The following is an 18,583-nucleotide window of genomic DNA, read 5'->3' on the forward strand; positions in this document are numbered from 1 at the left end:
AAAAGTCTAAAAATGTTTGATTCTGGTATCTCTTGATCACCAAGTTCCAGTTCCTTAGTACCTTGTTCTGGCCCAATTTCTCTGGTCTCTGAATAATAAAGCTTGATCTTTGCCCCATTATATACTCCTGGCAACAACAATCCAGATAAATCTTTCAGTCTGACTGTGCCATTGGAGAAGACCCAGTCTACCTCAAAAGGTCCTGCCCAGGCAATCTTCAGGTTTGGCTTCTTTGGACCCAGTCTTGACTGATATAGAAGCACTAAGTCTCCTTTCTGAAATTCTCGAACTTTAATTCGACGATCATGCCAGTGCTTCCTTCGTTGTTGAACAATTTCTTGTTCCAACATAGCCCTTTGCCTGAGTTCATCTAATTGCATCAGTTCATCTAGTCGTTTTTTAAGATTATGGTTGAAGTCTAAGCCATACTTCACAGCCATTCTCAGACTTGGGATCACAAACTCCATAGGAACCACAGCTTCAGTGCCATACACCATTCTGAATGGTGTCATTCCAGTAGTTACCTTATAAGCTGTCCTATAAGCCCATAGAGCAGTCTGAAGTTTCAAATCCCACTGGTCTGGTTTCTTTTGCACCACCTTAGTGAGAATAGTCTTTATTGTCTTGTTGCTACTCTCAACCTATCCATTGCATCTGGGATAGTAAAGAGTAGATTTCCGATGCTTGACTGAAAGCATATCCAATAGGATTTCCATCGTGTCATTGATAAAATGTGTTCCTTAATCGGTCACAATCTCTACTGGACATCCATATCGGCAGACAATATTCTTAAATAGAAACCTTGCAGTTGACTTGGCTCTGTTGTCAGGAAGAGCTTTAGCTTCAACCCACTTGGTTACATAACAAGTAGCCATAACTATGTACTTGTTCTTCTTGGGAGTAACCTTCTTAAAAGATCCCATAAAATCTAGTCCCCATTTCATGAATACCCCCAGTGGTTGTACTGGCATCAAGGGAGTCATATCTGCAACTGTTAATCGACCCATTCTTTGGCATATGTCACAAGTTTTACAAAAACTTCTGACATCAGCAATTAGTGTTTGCCACCACAGACCAGCTTGCAGAATCTTCTTATAGGTTACTTCGTTGGAAAAGTGTCCATCAGATTCACCATTATGCGCTTCTGAAATTACTTGCATTCTTCCTTCCATAGGGACACATCGTCGAAGTATACCATCAACACCCAGTCGATAAAGTAATCCTCCTATAATAGTAAATTTCAGGCTTTTTATGATCAGAGCTTTCTTCTGATTCTGCTTCCAATCCTCTAGAAAGGCACCTTGGGAAAGGAATTGATAAATATCATACCATTCAGGATCCACTAATTCTTCTGCCTCTAACTGAAATAAATCAGCATCCACTGGTTCATCTCTCAAGGGTGATTCTGAATATCCTTCCGTACTTCTTGAAAGAAAATCAGCTCCACAATGGTTTCAGCCAGGCTTATGGAAAATTCTGAATTCAAATTCCATAAGGAACATCATCCATCTTATCAGCCTGCCTTGAATAATGACTTTATTAATCAGAAACAGAAGAGCTTGATGGTCCACATAAAAATGGAATAACTTTCCCAACAGGTAATGCCTGAACTTTGTAGCGTTGAAAACCATTCCAAGGGCTTCTCTCTCAATAGTTGTATAGCCTTGTTCAGCCTGACTGAATCTACGACTGGCAAAATAAACCAGATAATCTGTTCTGCCATCTGGCTGAGCTAATATTGCCCCCATTGCCAATCCCGAAGCATCTATATGTACGTGGAAAATAATATCCCAATTTGGCTGCCTAAGGACTGGTTTACTGGTAATGGCTTTTTTCAGATTCTGGAAACTCTCCTCACATTCAGCAGTCCAGTTAAACCTACTGGTCTTCTTTGTAAACTCATATAGTGGTACTGCTTGAGAAGCAAACTTGTGTACAAATCTTCTATAGAAATTCACATAACCCAAGAAAGAACTCAACTCTGAAGCAGTTCTGGGTGCTTTAGCTTGCTGAACACACTGTATTTTGTCATTGGCCATCTCTATTCCATTGCGGGAAACTACATGTCCCAGTAGCTGTCCCTTCCAGACTAGAAAAACATATTTGAATGGATTTAAACAAATCCTCTTCTCCTGACAGCGTTTGAAAACCATTTCTAGGAATAGAAGGTGCTGTTCCTCATCTGAATAGACAGTGAAGTCATCCATGAAAATGGCGAGGAACTGATGAAGAAATTCATTAAACATCTCCATCATACACCGATGAAAGGTAGCTGGTGCATTGCACAGGCTAAAAGGCATCACCAGATACATGAAAGCTCCCCTCTCTGTGATGAAAGTGGTCTTGGCTCTATCTTCAGGAGCGATCTGTAACTAGTTATAGCCGCTATAACCATCCATGAAGCTATACATTTCATATCCTGCGATCTCATCAAGCAACATATCAGTAAAAGGCAAGGGAAATGGATCCTTAATAGTTTGGGCATTTAGTTTCCTATAGTCGACACAAACTCTCAATTTTCCATTCTTCTTGGGGACGACGACTATGGGAAATAGCCAATCACTGCTTGCCACTTCCGTAATGAACCCAGCCTTGAGAAGATTATCAATCTCCTCCTTGACCTTCTTTGCATAGTTGGGGTTCATCCGATATCTTTGCAATCGTACTGGCCTAGCATCTGGTTTCAGTGGTATTCGGTGTTGACATACTTCAGGATCTACTCCCTTCAGATCTGTATGTTCCCAAGCAAACACATCTTTATAGCTCTGGAACATTTTCCGTGCCTTTTCCTTCATTGCAGGGTTGAGGTGCTTGTTAACCTTGATCATTCTGGGATTTTCCTCGATCCTAGGTTCCACTCTTCTACTTCCTGGTCGTCTGGAAGCAACCAGTTTCGTCCGTCTCCTTTTCGTTTGGTCAATTCTTCAGCGTAATCCCAGGATAGTCCATTCATTTCTGAATCAATGTTCTGATCCAGTGGGTACTCTTCAGAACATACTGGTTCCTCTACTATACCAGTATCAGCTGGTTCCTCCATCCTTCCAGTTAGCTGAGCTGTTCTTTCCCCAGTATTGACTTCGGTAAACTGATCAGGGAATTGTCTCTTCTGCTTGTCAACCTGCTCTTTGTTCAGCAAGACAGCATTCAAGTCAATTTCTGCCAAAGGAAATATGTTCATAGCCGCTAGCATTCGCTCGATCTTCTTGGCTCTGTACTTCTGACACAACTCCTTCGGCCTCAGTTCCTTTTTCCAGCTCCTGGTATTGTTGGTCTAGATTTGGATTCTGCCACAGGCCCCTTCTATGGTCAAAGGTTGGTTTGCATAGTCATGAACAGCATGTGTTGTTCTCAACCATGGGCGCCCTAGTAGCATCCCATATGCTCCCTGCACATCTAGGATTAGGAAACTGGTTTTGAATTTCTCCCTCCCAACTCTTATCTGCATGTTTTCAATCATACTCGTCGCCTGTACGACTCTATGATCTGCCATTCGTACTTTGAATGGTGCTGGTTTCATGTTAGTGATACCCATTCTTTGTTTAAGATGGGCTCCCATTATGTTGACTCCTACCCCTCCATCCAGGATAACGCTTGAGAGAGGTTCCCACTGCTTCCTGACTTTGTAGTCTACCTGAATAAGTGGAACTTCATCATCCCGGACAACCGTCAGGTCCACTGTTCTGGCCTCTGCCTCAGCTTTCCTGCGCTGTCTGATAAAGTTGGCCACCTCAGGCAAGGTTTTTCTTATATCCTCCAGCTCTACAGTCAGCTTCTGAATTCTATCACAAATTTTCACATGAATTTCTTCTCTCTCTTGGTCAGACTGATTGTCAGAGCTTGAAGAACTGTATCTTCACACTGCCATTCTTCTTTTGCAATGCTTCCACTCTTTCCATCTACTCCCATTTCATCAGCTAGTCCATGTACCACAGCCAGCGTGGTCTCAATCATGGCCGGTACTGACTGATCTTTATCAGTCGATTGGGTTGGTATCCTCTGAATGACTCTAGCTTCGGAACTTTCTGGCTGCTCTGGCAGCTTCTTGGCTAAATCCTCCGCGATTTTAGCCGCTAGTTCCCTCTGCTCTTGCCACTCATCTACCACCTTTTCTTTACCTTTGGCCTTCCAAACTTCTCTTTGTTGAGCTCACTTACTGCTATTAGGATTGACTGGTGCTTCTAAAGTGTCTGGGATTTCTTCAATGACTACCCCCTTGCTCCTGATAACTACCCTGACTGGGACTGGCTCTGGTGCCTTAGTCTCAATAGTAGTCGTTACAGGTGCATCTGGGCATTGGGCCGCAAAATGACCATACTTCCCAAAAGTATAGCAATTCATGCTCCTGTTCTGGAAGTTGCCTCTTCCTCTGCCTCTGCCCATTCCTGGTTGGTATCGGCCACGTCCCTGACCAGTACCACTGGTACCTCGTCTCTCCTCTTGAGTTACGTTGACTGGTTCTACCTTCACTGGTTCCGTGTAGGCAACCACTGACAGATCTTTTCTTTTCTTGAAGTGGTGGATTCTGATGCCACAATTATTCCATAGGTGACCAAAGGCCTTGCAGTAGGTACATTGTGGACATTCAGTGGAGGTATGGTCCTTGGATTTGCATCTTGAACACCAAGTCTCCATCTTTCGAACTAGCTGTCTTGTGTGGCTAATTTCGGCAATCTGCCTAGCCATCTCTTCAATTTTCTTAATCCAGGATTCCTTCTTTGATTTCTCTTTTGCTCTTCCATTAGAGCTACTTTCGGAGCTACTGGACATCTCACTGGAATCAGAATTTTCAGTAGCAGAGCTACTGCTACTTGTCCTTCGCTTCTTGTGGCTCTTTTCCTTCTTAGCCTGCTGTTCCAGCTTCAATGCCCTTTGGACCAGATCATTGAATTTCTTGGTAGGGGCTAGTACCTCTTGTTCCCTAAGCTTCTTGCTTCTGAACCCATTCAGGAACCATGCCCTCAATCTCTTCTCAGATGGCGGTTCTTGCAACTGCCTGGTTAGCTCCTTGATCTTTTCCACATAACTGCGGACTAACAAATTTCTCTGTTTGATCTTATCTAATTCACATAGAATATCTTCATTGTAAGGATTCTAGTCGCTAATCCTTAATTAAGTACTTAAACTCATGATTAAGACTTAAGAAACTGTAACTGAACTCGGAACAAGACTTAGAAGACTCTGTGTTTGATTGATTGAAAGTGTGATACAAGGGTTTCTTTTATAGGAATTGAATAGTCATCAGTGAAGAGGCATGTCTCTTTGTGAAGAGACATGACTTTAGGCGAAAAGACATCCTTTCGGCGAAGAGCTGCAACCATTGGGTGAAGAGTCGCATCCGTAAGGTGAAGGGGTGTGACCAGTCGTCGAAGGAGTGTGGCTTTTGGCGAAGAGGTATGTCTTTTGGGCGAAGGGGTGTGACCATTCGAGAACAGGAGTCCTCCCGGGTTAGTCACACTTCGCATCTGCATCTGTAATGAATCAAGAAGAGTGTAACTAGTCACAATCGTGACATTCATCCCCTCTATTGTCGGAATATTCCAACCTGAAGGCTTTGAGCAATTTGTTATATGATCTGAGCTGGCAGGCAGGATAATGGTAATACCATTTCCTCGCTGCCTCCTTCAAGGTTTGTGGAAAATATTCTCCCCAATCATCTTCATCAATGTTTTTTAGTTCCGCATACTGCTCGAAAGCTTCTATGTGAACATCTGTCCTTTTTCCCTCCCTTGAATATTGGAAAAGAGATCTTCAAGGAAGCTGTGTAATCATTCCGATTACTACTGATCCTGCAACTTCTCTTCTTGGATTCAGAATGACGCTTGGGAGCCTTCTTGCAATTGTCAGTGTCAGCATCCCAATCAATCTCCGTCTCTGTCTCAGTGTCAGTGTCTTCTCTGGTTTGTCTGCTAGAAGTACGGTGACTTCCTTTACTGCCCTTGGTATCCTCATCTCTCTGCCGGGACCGAGAACTCTTGGAACTCTTTGCTTTCCGTGCTTCCCGTTCTGCCCGTCAGCGTCGAGAATGACTGGAGTGCTGTGAGTCCTGCGCCTCATCAGCCTGACTATGCTCCTCCTGAACCTCAGTGTCACTCATCTTCTCTTGCTTGGGGTCAGACTCTCTTCCTGACTCCTCAGGAATGGGGTCAACAGGAATGGTGGATTTCCAGCCACGATTGGATTTTGGTGCCATTGCTAAAAACTTCGAACTAGGAGAAGAGTCTTTCAGTCAACGAGCTTCAGCTCGAGCCACCGTGATCGCCAAAATGGAATTGGAGCTGATCTCTTGAGACAGCTAATTCCAGTGTTGGAAGGTTTCAGCTACTAGTGTAGGAAGATTTCAGACAACAGACTGGATAGGAATCAGAGACTAGACTGGAATTTGGATACTGAAATAAGAATCAAACTTATGTACTGGAATTAAGGTTTAGATTCACATTCAGATGACTGGACGAGAAGTAAGTATAACTGAAATATATGCCATGATTGGGATTACAGATCAAGTTTACAGCGAACATGATTTACAGAGAGAAAGTACAGCCGACAATACTGCCAATGATTCTCAAGTACAAGTATAGCCAAGGCGCTAACCCAAATGATAATAATTGCCAACCCGATTACAATGTAATGGGCCCTATTTATACACTTCGGGTTTACTGTAGTAATTACCATAGTAACTACTAAGTAATTCGCTGCCCATCTTCTAAGAAAACATTCCCACATAGTGAACTATCTAGCCGTCTACAGTTGGGGTGGGGGGGGGGGGGGGGGGGGGCATGTATCATTGCTTTTGTGCACCAGTAGTGAGAGCCAACATTTTAGGTCACTCTCCCAATTTTCTCTGTTGCCGCATTTTCTCTTGCTAGCTTTTTTCTTCTTTCTAGCGCTTTTTGCAAGATTGCCCTCCCTCTCTCTGTGTGCCTCTTCGTTTTTGGATGTTCTCTCCTTTTGTGCCCTCTCCTGCCCTGGATGACCTCTCCTCATGCAATGTCTTTGCAGATCGAGGAAATCACTGTGACGGGGTTGCTCTGAGATGTTCCAAATTCAGAGGTGGTGGTTGTCCACCATCAAAGACAAGAGAAGACAAGAGGGTGTGCGCCCATTGCTGTTGTTTTTCAGCCATATTCGTCCATCTTCCACTACCACTTCAAACACCACCAAGGTAGGATGCAAATCTCCTACAAAGCCATATTGTAAGAGATCTGGGAAAAATCCATTTTCCTCCACTATGAAGACAAAGGAAAGGTACCAGGATGAAGGTGCGTTGTTTTACAAGAGTTGCATATTCTGTATTTCCAGATTCAATATGTTGACTCATAGTGCACTACTCACACCCCTTTTGCCAAGGCAGAAGCAGCAAGTAGCATCATGGTTCCTGATGAGTTTTAGTGGGCAGCAATAGTGACCTATATTCAGCATCCATGTGACAACTTGCACTTGCATCTTGCAACAAAAACACTCCTGGTGTGAAGACATATACTTCCACAAGTATGCATGGCATCAGTAGTGTCTACTCTTCCCCTTTCAACTGCAACTAGCAGTCAGTTTTCACAATAATATGAACAAACAAAATGAGCTAACGAAATTTCTGAGATACCAAGAGTGGATTACTCATGACAAAAGCAACTAATGCACGTAAAATAAAAGGAAACTTCTTGCACTAATATCAGTTTAAAATGATGATAACCATGGCATTACAAAAGAAAAAGTGAAACCTTCTAATTTGACGGACTGCTTGAATACAAAACCCTCAGCAAAAGGAAGCAATTGCATACCCCTTCTCTTTCATTATCCATCCTAACTTTCTTCAACGCCACGATATCTCCAGTAGCTATCTCTTTTGCCATGTATACTTGCCTACATAATACATGACAATGTGATATTGGTAAACAATCTTAGGTCTACAATATGCTAATGTCATTAAAAAACTGCCTTCATAAGTTCAAAATAATCAACTTGAGTTGTGGAGGAAAATTCAGCACTTCTATAATGAAAGACATATGGATAGTCTCCTTAACATGATGAACCCAGAGAGATTGTATAGATACCGTCATAAGGGCACAAAATTCTGAACTTAAACTACAATAAGGGTCAGAGAGAGAGAGAGAGTATATAGATACCTTCATAAGGGCACAAAATTCTGAACATAAACTACAATATGGATAGTCTCCTTAACATGATGAACCCAGAGAGATTGTATAGATACCTTCATAAGGGCACAAAATTCTGGACTTAAACTACAATAAGGGTGAGAGAGAGAGAGAGAGAGAGAGAGAGAGAGTATAGATACCTTCATAAGGGCACAAAATTCTGAACTTAAACTACAATAAGGGTCACACACACACACATACCTTCATAAGGGCACAGAATTTTGAACTTAAACTACAATAAGGGTCAGAGAGAGAGAGAGAGAGAGATTACACTAGCAAAGAGAGAACAACAACAAAACGTGATACCAAAACAAGTGGAAAAGCTACAAAATCTAAATCTCAAACAGTAACATGTTCAAAGGTATGTTGAGGTCATTTGCACAAATATACTCTCATAAGGTCAGAAAAAGAGATGTTGAAAATGAGTGAGTTAAAAGTACCAACGAAAAAGAGTATATTGTAAATCTCTGTTTGACCATCTAACTGTGGATGAAAAGCCAATGAAAAATTCAACTTAGTGCCAAAATTTTCAAAGAGTGTGTGCCAAAAATTGGACGTGAACTTAACATCCCTATCTGAAACAATTGATTTTGGCAAACCACAGAGGGCGTACCAATGCTTAATGAACAATCGTGCTACATCTTGTGCAGTGACTGTGGCTTTACAAGGAATCAACATGCAAAACTTGCTGAAACGATCCACAATTGTCAAACATTGCCTTGAATGCAAACTTGATGGAAGGTTAGTCACAAAATCCATGGAAATATCTTGAAAAGGTCCATTGGGAATAGAAAGCAAGAGGCCTTGCTGCTTACCCCGAGGAGCTTTTATCTTTTGACATATAATGCACTGAGTGACATAACGAAACACATCCTTTCGCATTTTAGGCTAATAAAAGAATCTTTCAAATTTTTCCAAAGTGGTGTTCATTCCCCTGTGCCCACCCGTGAGAGAATCATGTGCATCATGCAATATAGTCGGCCTGAGAGAGGGCAACACACATAAACGTTGACGAAAATACAACAAACCATCACGAATGAGATAGTTGCTCGGCCCTTGGGAAGCAAGAGCCTGCAACCAATGCTTATCAAACTCGGAATCCGCATACTGATTCTTCATGCTGTCAAAAGACACACCCTGAATAGAAAATGTGGATCTTGACTCAAGAGCCAAAATCTGTCCTTTGCGACTCAACGCATCTGCAACAAGGTTAGCTTTTCAGGGCACGTACTCAATCAAACCTCCAAATTGCTCAAAAAATTTTAATCACCGTGCTTGGCGATCACTCCAATGTGCACTAGGCATAGACTAGAGCCACTTGAGGGCTTGATGATCTGTGCGAACTGTAAACTCTCTACCATAAAGAAAATGTTTCCAATGCTTAAGAGAGTGAATGACAGACAAAAGTTCTTTATCATAAATTGAATAATTCTTTTCCGCACTATTGAGCTTCCGGCTAAGGAAAGCTACAGAACAACCATGCTGCTGAAGCACAGCGCCTATGGCGACATTGCTCGCATCCGTCCATACCTCAGAGGGATCATCCCAAGAGGCAAGGATAAGACACGATGCTTCTGTCACCGCAACCTTGAGAGCTGCGAAAGCCTCAATGGCTGCTTTGGGCAAGTCTACGCGTTGACGACAAGTCTTGACCCCTATCAAGACATCAGTCATAGGTACAGCAACGCGTGCAAAATTCTCTATGTGCAAACTATATGCTTGACATAAATCAAGAAAAGAACGCACATCATATGCAATTTTGGGCAAATCCCAATTACGAACCTGTTCCACCTTCGTGACCCCTTCTGCAGAAATGATATAACCAAGATAAGTGACTTCAGTAAGAAAAAATTCAGACTTCGTAGTTGCAATGTACAACTGACACTCATCCAAACGGCTTAGTACCCTTTCGACATCCCTTTCATGTTATTCCCACGATGCAGAAAAAATGAGAATATCATCCAAAAAAATGAACACATACACCGACCATATCATCGAAACGACCTACCATAAGACGATTAAATGTACCCACGGCACCTGTCAATCCAAAAGGCATAACAATATACTCCCGTTGCCCTCGCACTGTGCGAAAAGCGGTCTTGAAAATGTCGCCTTTGAATGCCCGTACCTGATGGTATCCACTCTTGAGATCGACCTTGCTGAAAACCTTTGTCCCATTGAGCCTATCTAGGATATACTCAATGCGAGGCATCGGAAACTTGTTCTTGACGATCATCTTGTTCAATGCCCTGTAATAAATACACAAACGAAACGAACCATCCTTCTTGCGAACAAACAAAATAGGAGCTGCAAAAGGACTTACACTAGGACGTATGAATCCTCTAGCCACCAACTCCATGAGTTGTCGCTCTAACTCTTCCTCCTGTGTCTTGTTCAAACGATAGAGAGCCTTACTGACAGGCTGGGCCCCCTCCATAAGCTCAATGCGATGGTCCTCCGGCCGCTCGGGTGGGAGACAGGGTGGAAGATCGTCCTGCAAAAAGAGATGTTTAAACTTAGTAAACAAACCTGAATACTTAGCTGGAGCCTAAATGCTCTGGGAAACTAGAGCAGCATAGATGAATCCCGCTTGTGCTCCTCGTCATAATTCACGCTTTACCTGTACATGAGAAATGAGAGGCAAAGAATGCAAACCCTCCTCAGTACGAATGATGAGGGGGGAGTCAATTTTGACATTTAATGTGAGAGTGTTAGCCTCCCAGTCAATGAGAGGGTTATTATGCTCACGAAACCATCTTATGCCCAAAAGCATATCACATCCCGAAAGAGGAGACACAAGAAATTTCCTACGAAAAGCAGCTTGTTGAACTGTAAACATCACATCAAGGCACTCTTTCGTGACGAGAGAGTCCATACCAGGAGCGAAGCCAAAAACCTCGAGAGGAGATTTTTTACTAACCTCTAGGCGGACTCTCTCAACAAGAGAGGCACTAATTACATCATGCATACTGCCTGGATCAAACAATATGATAACACGCTGACCCTTTACATGACCATAACACTTCATGAGAGACTCATCAATGTGTGTGTCAGAGACGTGAGAAGATTCAGCTTGGTTCATTGAAGTGCTTGTGGTTGCTGTGGGTGCCTTTGGTTCTTTAGGTGGAGCTGTCTTAGGACACGCCTTCTTAATGTGACCCTTGACATGACATTGATAACATCTACCTTCCTTAGTATAAATCACTTGTTCTTCAGTCGTGATGTATCCTCCAATAATTCCTTGTGCAGCTTTTTCATCCGGGGTTAGCTTAGGTTTTGCAGGTGCTTTAGCTTTACCCTTAGATTCATTATTAGAGTTCTTTTCCAAAGAATTAAAAGAAGATGGGCTAGAAGAGTTACCATTCTTATCATTCTTACCGTTCTTACCATTCTACGTGATCTGAGAATTTTGAGGCGTTCCTTGAGAAGTCTTGTTTTCCTTATGCTTTCCTTTGATGTGCTTCATCTCCTGTGCGATTGAGATCGATTGGATCAAGTACCTCCACATCAAACTTGATATACTAGTCCAATCCATAAAGGAATGCCTCCTTGCGCTCCACATCCGATTTGCGTAATTGAGTGCCGAGCTGCAAAACACGATTAGAGAAAGACATAACTGACATACCATTTTGCTTGAGAGCGCGCCAATCGTCCTTCAATCTTGCGAGGTACCGAGGTGGCATAAACTGCACCTTGAGCTTGTCTTGGAAATCAGCCCAATTGAAGGAAAGGGGCATGAATTCGTCGACTTCCTCTAGGTGCGCGACTAACTGTGTCTCTTGCCATGCGTGGTACCAATTTATGGCATCACCGGCAAGGTACATAGCTGCCGTCAAAACCTTGCTTGTCACGTGACACATCCCAACCCTATGTGTCCGTGGACAAGCTACACCACAGCAGGGTTCAGTCAGTCCAATCGAGTCTAGATTAGCAATGATCTGGCACTTTTGTGAGTCTATTCGTAGACCGTGCATGCCGAGTCACTTAGCATAGATGCATATCCTCCGGTTGTACACAGCATGATCATCGGAATTCCCATCAGAATCCATTAGCATCAATTAGGGGAATTTTCCAGTGCATTTAGCCTATTTTCCTATTTATTGGGATTTTCACTTATTATTTTTAAGTGACTTTCCTACAAAAGTAGGTAGGGCAATTTTGCTAAGTTAATATATAAGCAAACCAAAGTTCACACTTTCTGGCAGAAGAGGCAGCAAGAGCTTCCCGCTCAACAGGTCCCTTCTCAGCAGTACCCTCCAGAGCCTACCGTTTTGGATAAAGACCTCCGCCGGTGAGTCCTCCTGCAGTACCGCGGCAACCCCAGATTTCCCGCATCTTTCCCCCCTTGCATCATCGCCAAGACCATCAACAGAATAGCGTTTTGCTCACCTACAGCCTGGCCTATGCAGCGTTTTTACTAACGCTAGGCCTTTGCATCAGATTAGCCAAATTCAGCCCCTTCCAGGGCAGCGTTTTCAGCAGATGTTTCTCAACTTGGCCAGCGTTTTCAGCAGGTGCAATTCAACCTAAAAACGCAGCCAAAGGGAGCAGATGCACCAGCGTTTTTCCTCAGCAACATCAGCGTTTTTATTCATCCATAAGCCCTTGCCAAAACAGGGGTTTTCAGCCATGATAAGCACCCCCAGAACCACTCAGAACCTCAGCAGTTTTCCCCCTTTGGACAGCAGATAGAAGTAGACCAAATCAGCCCCGAAACAGTCCCATAAATTCAGCATACAGAAGAACCACAGTTTCAGCCCAAGTCGTCGTCGTCACCACCGTCGTCGTCATCGGCATGCATCAGTCCATTGCATTCGCATTGTACACCTTTGTGCAATCAAGTTAGACCACTCTCGCCGACGAGAGTGGGGCCTCCGGAGGAGGGTTTTACAACCTCTCGGGTGTCGTATCTCTTCTCTCTCCTTCTCTCAGTTTCATTCACTTGCATGCACAATATCCACTCACTTTGTTCGTGACCACAGCACTCTACAGACGGAAAGCTCTCTCTTTCCCTAAGAACTAAAAGGAACCTTGAGCAATAAATGTCACAAAGTGATGACGTGGCGGATAGCAGAAACCCTAATTTCTGCCAGAAACCCTAAAATTCCTGCAAACCCTAATTTTTGCCAGAAACCCTAATTTCCGGTAATCGCGGAGACGGATTATTAAAAAAAAAAATAATGGAAAATGATGAGCGACGCAAATTTCGCTTTTTCTCTACTTAAATGAGAAAGAGAGAGAGAATGCTTTTGCTTTCATGTTTTGACTCTCTGTGAGAGAGAGAGAGCAATTGCTTTTGATTTGAAGCTTTTGGGGCTCTGCTTTTGGGCATCCCTTGTAACCTTTAAATTAGTGGTGAGGGCCTCACTTCTCAGAGCATCTGGACGCAGAGTCTGAGAGTGAAACCCTACCGCTCTCTTGTACTTTGATGATTGATTAATACAAAAAGAAATACCGAAAGGGGCACCAGTCTTTGGGGCCAATATCTCTAGGCACAGAACTCCGCCGGGCCAGTGCAAATCTATTGTGATCTGTGAATTGTTTTGAAGTGGTTATTTGGTGCTGTCGCGGTTGATTCTTGACTTGGAGTGTCCAAGTCTGTTACAGTGGTATCAGAGCACGGCCGATTTCTCTTCTATGGGAAATCCGATCCCCGAATTTTTTTTTCCGCGGCACCTATGGCTTCAGGCAATGATCAGTCGACTCCCTCTGCATTTGGAGATGCGGGCTGGGATCACAACGAAGATTCAGACAGAGTATGGCCCGCCTCGGCCTACTCAGGCGGAGCAAAGAGAGATGGAGTGTCGTCAATTGATTGGCGATGCAACAAAGATGATGCTCAATTTTGCCAAGGACCCGAAGATGGCAAAATATATAAACCAGACCTCTTTGAAAGAGGTACAGATGGAGTGGCAGAGAACCACAACACCACTCCCGAAACCCGCTCTCAAGAAACCTTCTACCTCCAAGAAATATACGGAGAAGGAACTGGAGAACGTGGTTGATGCACGGATTGCTCAGCTTTTTGACACGCAAAAGAAAGCCAAAAAGCACGGCAAAAAGCAGAAGAAAGGCACTGACTTCCCGGGATATTTGGGTCGTCGGTCGACATTTGACAAAGCAAAGAAATTGAAGAAGCGCGTCAAGCTTGAAGACCTACCCAGTTCTTCTTCTTCTTCTTCTGACAGTTCTTCTAGCTCCTCGGATTCGAGCGAAGAAGACAGAAAAGGTAAAAATCGAAGCAAGAAACAAAGCTTCGGAAAGGTCAAGAAGAAGGCTACATCTCGCCCAGAGACTGACAGTTCTACTGAGGACTCGTCTACAGACAGCTCAGATTCCGATGACGGAAAGTTTTATGCGAACAAGAAGAATTTTTACAAAGCCAACCAGTATGACTTTCTCGAAGATAAAAGCAAGAAAGTCCGAGAGTTTAAGGAAGGTGGCCACTCGATCAAGTTTGATACTTTTCAGGATACTCAGATGCTTCGAAGGCTTTGTCTTTTATACAGCAGTTTGACATCGCTTTCGCGGGAGGACGCTATTCAGAGCACTCCAAGATTCGGAGAGCTGCCTCTTACTTTAAGGGGAATGCTCGTACTTGGTGGTCCACGCTTCTATTAAGCAAGACTGTGCCAGTTACATGGCTGAAATTCAAGAGGCTTTTTATTTCTTCTTGGTTGACTCAAGAATATGAACGAGATGTACGAGCTGCTTGGAACCATCTTCGGATGACCAAGAAAGATACAATCAATGCTTATTGTGAAAGATTCTGGAACTCTTTTCTACCCGCCTCTTCATTCAAGAAGATCTCGTTCAGAGAACAGATTGAGCGGTTTACCTTGGGTCTACCTACAGAGATCCGAAATCACTGCTTGGAACAGAAGTCAGCTTCTATTCAGGAGTTGATGAGTCATGCAAAGCGGGGCTTTGCCATTCACTCTGGCAGTCTGACCTACCCCACAGATGAGGCCATCACACAACGAGCCGAACAGACTTCTGGGAATGAAAGTAGAATGAAAAAGAGCAACCCAGAGAAAAAAAAGGATGCACGACCCAAGCTTACTCCTGAGGAGAGAGCTCGCTTCATCAGAGAGGGGAAGTGCTTTGGATGCGGGGAACATGGACATATTTCCGCAAAGTGCCCAAATAAGGCACAGAAAGAACAGAATGATAAAGACGACGACAAGTCTGAGAGTTCGAGAGCAGCTGAGGAATGTGGCAGAAAAGGCAGATAGAAAAGCAGAACTGGTACCACATGGCGTGGGACCTGCATCGAATCTAATGAATGAAAGTACAAACTTTGCCGCTTTCGGGGCAAAGTGAAGGATCAGGAAGCTCTTTTGAAGGAGCCAAGGCCAACTTCTTTTCACTTGGAATTGGCGGCTCGATTTGGAACTACGCCCGACAGACTGACGCCACAGGCGGAGGTAGTTCGATTGGCACCTGGATGGGATGTTGCCATTACACCGAGAATTGGCAAACTTTGTTTGCAATGACAGGGGTGTTCAGGGCACGCGAGTGACGTTCTACTCGGGATCCCTTGGTACCACAAGAACTACGCCGTGGTTGACTACCGGGCTGAGAAAGCGACTTTGATAAATGAAGGGCTTAGAGATTGTACTTGATGAACTTCAGTTTTCTTACTCATTCTTTTGGGAGAACTGAACGATGGATAAAGGTTGAATATGTTTTGACCTGAAGAAAAGAACGCCAAGATTTTTTTTCTCCACGCTCATGCCGATTGCTTTTGAGAGGGCCTGAAGATCATACCATTGATCTGATATCTGGAAGCACGCCACCGAATCGGCCACCTTATCGTGTGAGCCGAGTACAGAATGAAAAGATTATGAACCCAGTGAAAGACCTCTTGGAAAAGGGTCTTGTCCAGCCTAGTACTTCACCGTATTGCTCTCCAGTATTGTTGGTTTTGAAGAAAGACGGATCTTGGAGAATGTGCATCGATTATAGAGCTCTCAACAAAATCACCATCAAGAACAGATTTCCGATTCCTAGGATCGATGATATACTCGACAGGTTACAAGGATCCTCATGCTTTAGCAGGATTGACTTGAAGAGTGGATATCATCATATCAGAATAGCGCCGGGAGACGTCTACAAGACAGCTTTTCGGACGACTTTTGGGTTATTTGAGTTTTTGGTGATACCTTTTGGCTTAACCAATGCTCCTGCAACATTTAACCGGATGATGGATAGGATTTTTCGAGAGTACAGGCTATTTGTTGGCACTTTCTTTGACGACATCATTGTTTTCTCCAAGAATGAGGCAGAACACAGAGATCATCTGCTTCAGGTCTTTCAGGCATTACGAGATCACAAGTTAGTGATTAATGCAAAGAAAAGTGAATTTTTCCTACCACAGATACACTTTTTGGGACACATTGTGTCAGCCGCAGGAGTGCAAATGGATCCAGCCAAGAAGGAGACTATCCGTAATTGGCCCGACTTGAAGAATGTCCATGAAGTTAAAAGCTTCTTGGGATTGTGTTCCTACTACAGGCGGTTCATACGAAAGTTTGCAGAGGTTGCTTCCCCTTTGCATATCTTGACACAGAAAGGAGTACCTTTTTCGTGGGGACCCACAGAGGTGACTGCCTTTCAGACGTTGAAAGAGAAATAGACTACGGGACCTATTTTGACTTTGCCGGACTTGCAGAAATCATTGACGTATATTGTGATGCTTGTGGTCGTAGTCTGGGTGCGGTCTTGATGCAAGAAGGCCATGTCATAGCTTACGAGAGCCGTTTGTTCTCTAGGCCGGAGATGGCAGCACAGATCTATAGGAAAGAGCTTTTGGCGGTTATCCACGCTCTTGCTCAGTGGCGGCATTACCTACTCGGAGCGGATTTCACTGTCTTTACAGACCATCAGAGTTGGCGCTACTACTTCTTGTCATAGAAGCAGCTTTCGAAAAAGCAGATGCGGTGGACGAACATCTTGTCATAGTTCCACTTCCAGATTGTCCATGTGCAGAGACGGAAGAATGTGGTGGAAGATGCTTTGTCTCGAAAACCGTTGGTTCTGGCTATTTCCGCGATACATCATAGGAGCTTCGAGGATATGGTCGATCAGTATGCCACAGATACAGATTTTGCAGATAATTTCACACAGATACGAGATGGGGAGACAATAGCGGGATACTCCCTTCGGGAAGGCTACTTGATGAAAAAGACTATGTTGTGCGTTACACAGCCGTTGAGGGAAAAGGTTATGACTGATTGCCATTGTCCACCTTTTACGGGTCACCGCGGCATTGCTACCACCATGAAAGGGGTAGAGAGAGATTTCTTTTGGCGGAGACTGAAGAAGGATGTGGAAGAGTTTGTGCGCAGTTGCTTGGTATGCCAGAAGGTCAAGTTTGACAGGCATAAGGCACAGGGATTGTTACAGCCTTTACCCATACCCACCCGCCCCTGGGAAAATATTGAAATGGATTTCATTTTTTTGGATCTCCCGAGAATATAGAATGATCACGATGATTTTCCGATTACATGGCACGCCTGAGACGATTGTCTCTGACAGAGACCCCAGATTTATGAGTTTGTTTTGGAAGGCAATTTGGGAGAACATTGGCACGCGGTTGCAGTTCTCGTCATCGTTCCACTTGCAGACTGACGGGCAATCTGAGATTGCCAATTCAGTGATTTTAGATTTATTGAAGTCTTGTATCTCGCATCAGAAGACTCAATGGGAAAAAAACTTACCTTTGGTGGAATTTGCCTACAATAACACGATACACTCTTCGACGGGGAAGACGCCATGTGAGATTGTTGAAAGTGCTGCGAAGGTTCCATCCTTCCTGAGCACGAAAGATTAGAAATTTGAAGCGGATGAATATTCGCGAGATTTGGATACGGCTTCTGCCAAGGTTCACGAGACTTTGCAGGAGTCTCAAGAACGACAGAAAAAGGCAGCGGATCGCCATCGTCGCAACTGGAAACTGAAGGAGGATGATTGGGTGCTCTTACTTTTGAGAAGGCATGCCTAAGAAAGAAAAAGGGAAAGGAGAGGCTTTTTCCAAAGCTTAGTACGTGATACTACGGACCTTTCCAGATTACTGACAAGATAAATGATGTCTCCTTCCGATTGAAACTGCTAGATACTTGGAGGATTTACAATGCATTGCATGTGAGTCTCTTGAAACCTGTTAAGGGTGATGTGCCTGATGATGGGGAGCCTGATGAGCAACCCAAAGTGGAAGAAAACGAGGAGATCCTTGTTCCTGAACAGATTTTGGCACATAATGATACGAAGAAAGGTAAAGTCCGAAGGCGGTTCTTGGTTAAGTTCAAGAACTTTCCTGCATTTGATGCGAAGTGGATGGAGGAGGAGGACCTAGCAGATACTCCTCGGATTGTGAAACTTTACCTCGATGCTTTTGGTTTAGCATAGTCTACTCCAAATGGAACCCAGAATTC

The 18,583-nt window shown here is 43.8% G+C and overlaps 1 protein-coding gene across 1 annotated transcript in view; it reads right to left on the reverse strand.

Annotated features, from left to right (window-relative positions):
• LOC147454398 (cyclin-dependent kinase C-1-like) overlaps window positions 1–18,583 on the reverse strand; it is an 87,793-nt gene that overhangs the window by 59,626 nt on the left and 9,584 nt on the right. Inside the window, exon 2 of the mRNA XM_086516371.1 lies at window positions 7,773–7,854. Coding sequence (XP_086372497.1) covers window positions 7,773–7,854 — 82 coding nt within the window. The remainder of the gene's footprint in view (window positions 1–7,772; window positions 7,855–18,583) is intronic.

This window comes from Adiantum capillus-veneris, chromosome 7, assembly GCF_014529385.1.
Source record: "Adiantum capillus-veneris isolate H3 chromosome 7, ASM1452938v2, whole genome shotgun sequence".
Classification (NCBI taxonomy): domain Eukaryota; kingdom Viridiplantae; phylum Streptophyta; class Polypodiopsida; order Polypodiales; family Pteridaceae; genus Adiantum; species Adiantum capillus-veneris.